Source organism: Triticum aestivum, chromosome 5A (genome assembly GCF_018294505.1).
Source record: "Triticum aestivum cultivar Chinese Spring chromosome 5A, IWGSC CS RefSeq v2.1, whole genome shotgun sequence".
Classification (NCBI taxonomy): Eukaryota; Viridiplantae; Streptophyta; class Magnoliopsida; order Poales; family Poaceae; genus Triticum; species Triticum aestivum.
The window spans coordinates 70,778,783-70,788,192 of record NC_057806.1 but is presented as its reverse complement, the minus strand read 5'-3'; the positions used below and the strand labels follow the sequence as shown (position 1 = coordinate 70,788,192).

At 41.1% G+C, this 9,410-nt stretch overlaps 1 protein-coding gene across 2 annotated transcripts; it reads right to left on the bottom strand.

The window, feature by feature from the left end:
- Window positions 1-3,075: 3,075 nt before the first annotated feature.
- LOC123102356 (protein PEP-RELATED DEVELOPMENT ARRESTED 1 homolog, chloroplastic) lies at window positions 3,076-8,834 on the bottom strand. 2 transcript variants are annotated; one of them, XM_044523672.1, is made up of 9 exons: window positions 8,489-8,834; window positions 7,496-7,651; window positions 6,680-6,748; window positions 6,406-6,576; window positions 4,301-4,444; window positions 3,998-4,159; window positions 3,828-3,893; window positions 3,659-3,718; window positions 3,076-3,422 (listed from the first exon to the last, which is right to left on the bottom strand). In XM_044523672.1, exons 1-9 carry the CDS (start codon window positions 8,753-8,755, stop codon window positions 3,363-3,365), a joined length of 1,155 nt encoding a protein of 384 aa, XP_044379607.1. In that variant the 5' UTR covers window positions 8,756-8,834; the 3' UTR covers window positions 3,076-3,362. The 2 variants fall into 2 exon arrangements, with proteins under 2 accessions (XP_044379607.1, XP_044379608.1); XM_044523673.1 differs by having other exon boundaries at window positions 3,076-3,565; window positions 8,489-8,833.
- Between the last annotated feature and the right edge of the window lie 576 nt (window positions 8,835-9,410).

The following is a 9,410-nucleotide window of genomic DNA, read 5'->3' as shown; positions in this document are numbered from 1 at the left end:
GCCTGGTTTGAAAGAGAAGGGTTCCTCGAGTTGTTAGCTCGGGAGTGGGCTAAAGACTCAGGAGGAAGGACGCCTATCGAGCGATGGCAATGCAAGATTCGTCATCTCCGAAGGTTCCTTCGAGCATGGGCTAAGCACACGCATGGTATTTATAAGGCGGAGAAGGAGAGACTTTTTCTACTTATTCAAAACCTTGAAGTTAAAGCTGAAACTTCTATCTTGGATTCCAGTGAGTTGGAAACAAAGATAGTGGCGGAGATGCGACTTAAACAGCTTCTTCGAGAGGAGGAATTGAAGTGGGCGTTGTGAGGTAAGGTTCGCAAGATAGTACAAGGCGAGGACAATACTCAATTCTTTCATATGATTTCTAATGGGAAGCATCGTAAAAAGAGAATTTTCCAGCTAGAACAAGACGAAGGGACGATAGTTGGTCAAGACAATCTGAAAGTCTATATTACCAATTATTATAAGCAGTTGTTTGGTCCCCCGGAAGAGAATTTTGTGTCCTTAGATGAGTCTAGGGTTGAGGATGTTCCTCAACTTGAGACTGCCCAGAATGAGCTCCTGACTGCTCCTTTCTCTGAGAAAGAGGTGTTTGAAGCCATTGCACAAATGGAGAATAATAAGGCTCCAAGACCGGATGGGTTTCCGGCGGAGTTCTACAAAAAGTGCTGGCATTTTATTAAGGGTGATTTGATGCCCATGTTCCAGGAGTTTTTTGAGGGACAGCTTCAGTTGTTTAAGCTGAATTTTGGAACGATAACTCTTCTTCCTAAGAAGACAGATGCTGTTCGCATTGAGCAGTTCAGAGCTATATGTCTGCTTAATGTGAGTTTCAAAATCTTCACCAAGGTCGGGACGAACAGACTTACGCAAATTGCGCATTATGTGGTTCATCCGTCCCAGACTGCTTTCATGCCTGATAGAAACATCCTTGAAGGGGTTGTTGTCTTGCATGAAATGCTCCATGAAATCCACTCAAAAAAACTTGATGGCGTAGTTTTTAAAGTGGATTTTGAAAAAGCATATGATAAAGTTAAATGGCCTTTCCTTCAACAAGCTTTGCGTATGAAAGGTTTTGATCCGGCCTGGAGAAACCAGATTGACTCCTTTACGTAAAAGGGAGTGTAGGGATTAAAGTGAATGACGACATAGGTCACTATTTCCAAACACACAAGGGGCTAAGGCAAGGAGACCCGATGTCACCGATCCTGTTTAACATAGTGGCTGATATGCTCACTATCTTAATAGGTCGGGCAAAGGATGCAGGGCAGGTAGGTGGCCTGGTCCCACATCTAGTTGACGGAGGGATTTCCATTCTTCAGTATGCTGATGATACTATCATCTTTATGGAGCACGACTTGGCGAAAGCAAGAAACATGAAGCTGCTGTTATGCTTATTTGAACAATTATCTGGCCTCAAAATTAACTTCCACAAGAGCGAATTGTTTTGCTTCGGAAGAGCAAAGGGTGACCAGGACACGTATAAACAATTGTTCGGATGTGAATTGGGCTCCTTACCGTTTACGTACTTAGGTATACCCATTCATCATCGTAAGCTGACTAACTTTGAGTGGAAATGCATCGAGGATCGCTTTGAAAAGAAACTGAGTTGTTGAAAAGGGAAGCTCATGTCATACGGAGGACGATTGATTCTGATTAATTCGGTCCTTACCAGTATGCCTATGTTTCTCTTATCCTTTTTCCAGGTTCCGGTGGGAGTCAGGAAAAGGTTAGATTTTTACCGATCTCGATTCTTTTGGCAGAATGATGAGTTCAAATGAAAGTATAGGCTCGCTAAGTGGGATATAATCTGTAGGCCGAAGGACCAAGGAGGTTTAGGTATTGAAAACTTGGAAGTCAAAAACATATGTCTCCTTAGCAAATAGCTATTTAAACTATCGTCTGAGACGGACGCTACTTGGGCACAGATTTTGCGCAATAAGTATCTTTATGCTAAAACCTTGGCCCAGGTAAATGTGAGGCCTTCCGACTCACCTTTTTGGAAGCGTTTGATGAGAGTCAAACAACTTTTTTTCAACAAGTCAAAATTTATTGTCGGGAATGGTGCCACTACGAGGTTTTGGGAGGATACGTGGCTTGGGGAGACTCCCCTTGCACTTCAATATCCTACTTTGTACAATATTGTGCGACGTAGAGAAGCCTACGTTGCAACTGTTTTACAATCCACTCCCCTCAATATTAGTTTTCGGAGGACGCTAGTTGGAAATCGTTGGGAGGCCTGGCTCCACCTTGTTAGACGTTTGATGGAGGTCCGGCTGTCCCAGCAACCAAATCAGCTGTATTGGAAACTTACTAAGAACGGTGTGTTCTCGGTTAAATCTATGTATCTGGATGTTATTAACTCTAGCGTTGTCCCTTCCTCGATTCATGTTTGGAAAGTAAAGATTCCCTTACGAATCAAAATGTTTATGTGGTTTGTGCATAAACAAATCATTTTAACTAAGGATAACCTGGCAAAACGCAACTGGATGGGCTCTTCTAGGTGTAGCTTTTGCGATCATAACGAAAACATCAAACACCTCTTTCTCGATTGTCCGTTGGCTAAGATTCTGTGACGGTCGATTCATATTGCGTTTAATATTAATCAGCCCACCTCTATCAACATGTTACTTGGAGCATGGCTTGACGGGGTTGATTCCGATACTGCAAGACACATTCGTGTTGGCGTTTGTGCTTTACTTTGAGCAATATGGAACTGCAGAAATGATTTAGTATTTAACAGATCAACAAACATTCACTTTTTGCAGGTTATCTTCAGGGCCACGGCGTTCATCCGTATGTGGTCGCTACTCACTCCGACGGAAGCCAGGGAGTGGAAGATGGTAGCGCGGGATATTTTCAACCGGTTTGGATGGCGGTCATGTAATAGGATAGGCATGTAGTGCTCCTATTGTGTTTGCCAGCCGGTTGTGGCTTTGGGTTTTAGCTCTTTCAAGTTTTTTGTTTATTTTCGCACCTTGATACTTGACGACTTTGCTACTGGATTATTTTTTTAATAATATGAGCCGTATGCATCTTTCTGATGCAGAGGCTGGGGTAAACCCCTTTTCGAAAAAAAAACATGAAAACATCTATGGAAATCAAAGTTACACAGGCTATACAAAGGAACATGATCAAACTAAACTATCTAAGAACATTCCAAAATCCTAGCTTCCAAAACCGTTTCTGGTATAGCAGTGGTGTCTTCAAAAAGCACTACTGGAAGAAAGCTATAACTATAATCAATCTAACCGTTCCATTGTGCTCCGTCCAAGTTTCCAACTTACTTCTGGACTGCGCCGTCTGCACGTATGATACAACAGCACCCTTCCCAGAAGACTGGAAGTAATCGTTGGCCTTCAGGTGCTCCTGTCACCGTTTCTTCCACTCCATTTTACGGCCAAGTAACTCATAGCCACCTATGGAGAAAATATCCCGATAGCTTGTATTATAACACTGTTCTTTTGTGCAAAATGTTTCATTTTTGTATTGCATATATGACTGATCACATGTAACACTAGAAGGCCATTTCCTGAAGAACTTTCAGTGTTGTTTGATGTACCTATAACAGTCAGATATGGAAAAGGGAATTATTTTTCCAGACAAGGGTGGCATTCAGGGCAACTTATAGTTCAATGGAATGAAGGTAGCTCACCCATTCTAGATGTTGTGCTGTAATACCAGATGTGTTCTTTGCATATATGCCGCCTAAGACCTTACCACAAGTTGAAGAAGTTGAATTACCACAATGTAAACTCATAAATACTTAACGGAAACTAATGCGCTCATTTCAAAGAAAATATATGTTTAAATTAGCATGATACCTTAGAAACTGTCTCGAGGAACATTCCAGGCCGGACAGGCTGTGGCTTGCGGCCTGTTGCATTTTCCTAATGTTCACGTAAACATGTGGAGTCAACAACAGTCCGGCTCATGTACATTATATGTGAACTTGGTGATGATAGACACTATCCAAGTTGTATCCAAGCCTTACCCTTCCAGATGTCCCAGTTGAAGGTTCCAGGTCAGAATTTGGTCCGGTATTTGTGCTTTCAGTGTTATCAGCACCTTCCTCTTTGCCATGCATAACATCACTGATCATCTTCTCCACTGCTTTCCCTGGCTTGAGAGCGACCAGTTTGCTCAAGAAGTTCACCTGTTCATGAGGATTACAAACCAAACAGAGCAGCTCTTACACCAGACCAAAGTAATTAAGGATATTCCAAGTCTACCACTACACATGGTATTGAAGATTGCAACTATGTTATTTTAGGAGTCCAACATATCTAAAACACACCTCTGCTTGAGGAAGGGTATTGAGACCACGATCATTTCTTTCATCTAAAAGGCCACCTCCCATCATATTTCGAGCTTCCTCTCTTACTATAACTAGTCTGGCCAGAAGTTTTCGATCAGGAATTGTGGGTCTGGTTTCCATTGACTGCAGCAATAGAGAAAAAATATGTCAAAAGATCAGGGAACTATTTGTTGACATGGATATCCAAATAAATTAACTACTTCAAGAAGCACTCTTCCTAATGTCTAGTCATAAACAAGAAGTGTACTGACATCACATGTGTCTAGTGAATTATGTCTGATGTTTCAGAATTTCAAATATTAATTACAGATTCAGTTTGCCATCAATCCATCATCACAGATTGAAGGATCAATTCAGATGACATGTATTTTAAGCTTTTTTGGGAACTGTATTTCATGTTTAGATAGGCAAAATGATCTCTTCTAAATGGCATGCAAAATGATCTCTTCTAAATGGCATTGGATGAAGGTACGAGGCTTTTCTTGTTCATCATCATTGTAAAATAAAATACCAGTCAATTATATTTCTCCAGAAATGGACCAGGGATTTATTGAATATTGATGCAAATAAAGAAGTACCAGAAAATGTGTAGTTCACAATGTTAGTGTTGATAATTTCATATAATGGACAATGCGCAGTGTGTATCACATGCAGAATACACACCAGTTCACAGACTTAGTTTAGTCATTTTTGAGGATGCATCTCAGTTTCAACCAATTTCAGAGCATCAATAATGCAGGAACGATGATTTGTTTTATCTATTTGAGGGGAATGAATGATACTAAAAATTATGGAAACTGGACTCAGATTTTTATAAAGTACCCCCTCCGTTCCTGTGATTTAGGCGTATATTTCTCAGCGCCCTCCCAAAGGAGAGCCCACGATCAAAATTACTTTCCCTGCTTACCCCTGGACTTATGGCCTCAGGAAGGAATTCTTGACAGGGGACGTAAAGGTGGAGCCAATCGTGGAAAGAGTGATAACAGCATGCAATTAATGTGGCCGTGAGTTAAGGGATCCGTTGAGCAAAAGTACTGATGACATGAGGGCATTACAGAAAACAAACACTAACAATTGCTTTCCCTAAAAAAAACACTAACAATTGCTTCTGCGCCTTCCTTTTAGAAATATTTGGCAGAAAAATGTAAGTCTTGTTCTCCAGAAAGGAGGGAGTAATAGAAGACCAGGATGCAAACACAATGACCTAGAACTCTGCCACTTTGGGAGGTGGTTGTACAGTTTAGCATATGTTATATAGGGGTGTCATGTATGCATGACAGTTGTTCATAAGTCATCTCCAAATGTCAGCTTTGCTAACATAACAATGCTCACTGGTCAGTGGAGGCAGGAGAAGTGGCCAGTGGCTCATTGTCATATGATGATATGAACTTGAACTATCCAAGGTCACATTGGCTACAATAACCAGCTCAAACAGGTCAAAAGTTGGACACGAGAAATCAATTACAGTCCAAGATGGTAAAAAAGAAAGTTCAAAACCATCTGCAGTTCCTCATCAATCAAGCCGGGGGTGTTAACCGTCTTTACGGTAAAAAATAATCTAAAGTTCGTCATGCCCTAACACAAATGTCATTCACATACTAGTTTTTTAGTTGAATAAATCCAAGTGGCAGAACTGTTATATAGTTCAGTCCATTAGAAATCTGCAAATAACAAAGAGAAGTTGCAATAAAGCTGTACGTCCAGCATAACTTTTGGCAGTCATGGGCTCATGGGCTCATAGCTATTAACCAGGGAAGCAGTTATATGCATTCAGAAAGAGAACTACACATGTTCAAGAAAAGGTATGATCTGCACAAATTTCTAATCCAGTTATGTAATGCTGTAAAATATTCTCAGTCTTGAAGAGTATGTTTTTAGTTGCATTTTATGTTCATTTGAGACATGTAAATAACAATCATAGTAATAACGTAAATAACTATGTAGCAACAGGAGCCAATGTTCTGCAAGCCAACACTACTTGTGCTCCATGCAATTATATATGAATTAAAAATGACCGAGAATCTAAGTGCGGAAGTGTCAAGATAGCATATTCATCATGAATGAACACACGCTCTTCAACCTACCTCCAGCAGATCATCCGCCTGATTTGCAATGTCATTGAGATTTGCTCCTGGAATTTGACACTTCAGGCCTTTATCATTTTCAAACACGCCACCACCGGCAGCTACACGACGTAGTAATTCATGTCTGCTCTCTTTCTTTTCAGTCTGGCAAAGGAGTCCAACTACTTGAACCTGGTTGATAAATGCAGACTCGTCAGACAGCATAAATATGCATACAGAAATAAATAAAATGATGGACTCATGTAAGCATTGTTGCAGTAGAAGTAACACTCACATGCGGAGGGCATTTTTTCGTCAGATGGTCTAGCACTGTCTGCTTGACTATTTCAAGAAGTGAGTTACGCTGCCATTGTAAAACTGGAATGTAAGCAAAGTAGAAAAAGCTTGTAAAACAGAGAAAAGCATATACATGTAACAGGAATACAGGATACTAATAATTAGTCCAGCTGATAACAGTGCCTCAGAATATCTTTCATGGACCCCGTCTACATCAAATTGCAGCAAAGCATTTTCAGGGATGTCTTCAGGAACTTAACACATACCCAGATAAGGCCCACGATCAATTGGAAATGAGTAACATTATAAAATTAGGGTGTTAGACAAGTAAGCATGTCTCGCAACAGTTCTTGTGGACTTCAGAGTTACCCTATTCCCACAAAGCATTTTCAGTAATATCTCCCAGAATAACTAGATTACATGTTAAACCATGCTAATGAGCAATTTAACATGAGTACATACTACATACTCCCTCCGTCCGGAAATACTTGTCATCAAAATGGATAAAAGGGGAATTATCTAGACGTATTTTAGTTCTAGATACATCTCTTTTTATCCATTTTGATGACAAGTATTTTCGGACGGAGGGAGTACATACAGATTAATGCTTTGTCATCTGTTGCACAATCATAATTGGAGAGAGATAAACCGATAGTGCATCATTTTGTACCACAATATGGCAAAGCCACTACAGCACACAGCATAGTTCTCATTTGTGATGCTAAATGATATCTGACGGAATGTTCATTCAGAAAAGTTAGATGCAGGTCAATGATGTAGAATGCTGAGTTGGGCGAGGGAGGTACCAAGCTACCTCATCATCACCATCCTTCTGCGCGAGCTGTATCATGTAATCTAGTGCCATTAGAAAGCCAGACTCCATCTCATCAACCCTATTCCCAATTACTCCCTGAGCCACCAGCTCCACGGCCACCGGTGCAAATGCACCATCCATCTCCATGTCTTCCATCTACAACACCACCAATATACATAAACAACAACAAAGACACAGTGTTACAACTGTAGAACCCTCACAGCAGCAAATTCAACAATTGGCCCACATCATGAAGCATACTGAGATAAATCCGAGTCATCATTCAAGATTCATCCATTCATCGATTGACCAAATGTAACATGACACAATGTATGACAAAATTAACAATTAATGAGCTGATCGAACGGTTAAAATGTGCTACTTCATCTAAATAAAACCCAAAAATGGTATTGTTCATAAATACACGACTTACCAGAAAACATGCAGTCAAAGTTTGAATACTAATATTAAAAAAAATATTCAGATCATTGCTCGTATTGTTCAATTCGTAAATACTAAGGAGGTTAAATAATAATATCATTAGATTTGTCATGGAAAGTAGTTTATATAATTACTACAGAATTGCATAATATTTTAAATAACATGTGTGCACAGAAAGTAATTAGTAAGACACCTGGAGAGTGTGTCATCTCAATGTCTAAAAACTTGTCTATTTCAAAATGGAGCGACTACAGTTTACCACCCAACAAGAGCAGAGCACATTTCAACAGTAGATAATAGGTCCCGGCAAAAAAAAACAGCAGATAATAGGTCAGAATAATTTAACACAAACAATCATCCAGATAGCTCGAAAATCATAGTAACTACCGTTTCCATGGTCTTTCGTGACAGGTAGTATCCACAAACCACGAGAGAATTTGCCATTTCATGGAACTGTTCTAAATGACGAAGACTGAAACTAAACTAAACTAAACTAAAGCTTCGTCCATCCGTCGCTAGGAAGATAAGCAGAGAGGTGACGAAATTTCGTACCAGCGTGAGCATCTCCTGGAGCACGGAGGCGACCTGTTCGCCGCCGCGGAGGAGGGCGTCGCACTCGGCGGGGTCCCACTTAGCGGGGTCGTCCCCGAGTGGGGACGGCGAGGCGATGGGGAGGGGCACCTTGGGCTTCGCGCCGAGGCAGACGACGAGGGTAGCACGGGAGGGGACCTGCGGCCTGAGGAGGGAGGCGGCGGGCCTGCTGGGTAAACAGGGGAGCACGGCGGTGGGAGGGGCGAGGGACAGGGAGAGGGCCGCCATGGCTTTGCTCTGCTCGGCCTGCGGAGAGAGAGGACGGGGTAGGTGGCAGACACGGGGGAATCAGAACGAGTGGGTCTAGAGTCCATCCTCACACAGTTGAAATGCTGCTTCTCCCTTCTCCTTTCCAAAAGAAAGTGGATCTCATAGCCTCTGACAATTCAAAAAGTAGGTCTCAATCTCATTTTCAGATGCAATTTTTCACTGGAAAGAGAATCTTATATTCTTTAAGCCAAGCCGCCAATCCTAGGGTCAATGTGGAACAGGAAATTATTGCTATTTTTGAGCAGTTAGAGAATCGAAATTCCACTCATTTAGAAATCGATCTGCAAATGCCAGAGGAAGGATAAAGGGAGCCTACACCAACGTAGATGCGATGGTTTCCTACTTTCGATTTTGAAATATCACCCTAGCCCTTTGTTTTTGTTTTTCTTTGACTAGTATTTTTAGTTGAACAACTAATTTTATTTAACTCAAATTACAACTAAATCGTCTGTAAGAAACTTAACGATAAACTCTGAGGGTAAGTCAAACCAAACCTAAGGCTAGTTTTCATGACCCAACTACCTAGCCCAAACATGCCCTAGATCCTCTATTACAAAACTCGACACAAGCCATCCCGAACTCACTTAAATCTCATTCACGATTTTCTTTTTTC

Bases quoted from the DNA above. Each gene is read 5' to 3' on its own strand.
- LOC123102356 (XM_044523672.1), bottom strand. From the start codon at position 8,755: ATGGCGGCCCTCTCCCTGTCCCTCGCCCCTCCCACCGCCGTGCTCCCC. The intron at 6,749-7,495 runs GTAGCTTGGTAC...TTACAATGGCAG, and splicing joins AGAAGGATGGTGATGATGAG to CGTAACTCACTTCTTGAAAT. The intron at 4,445-6,405 runs GTAGGTTGAAGA...CTATTGCTGCAG, and splicing joins AGGCGGATGATCTGCTGGAG to TCAATGGAAACCAGACCCAC.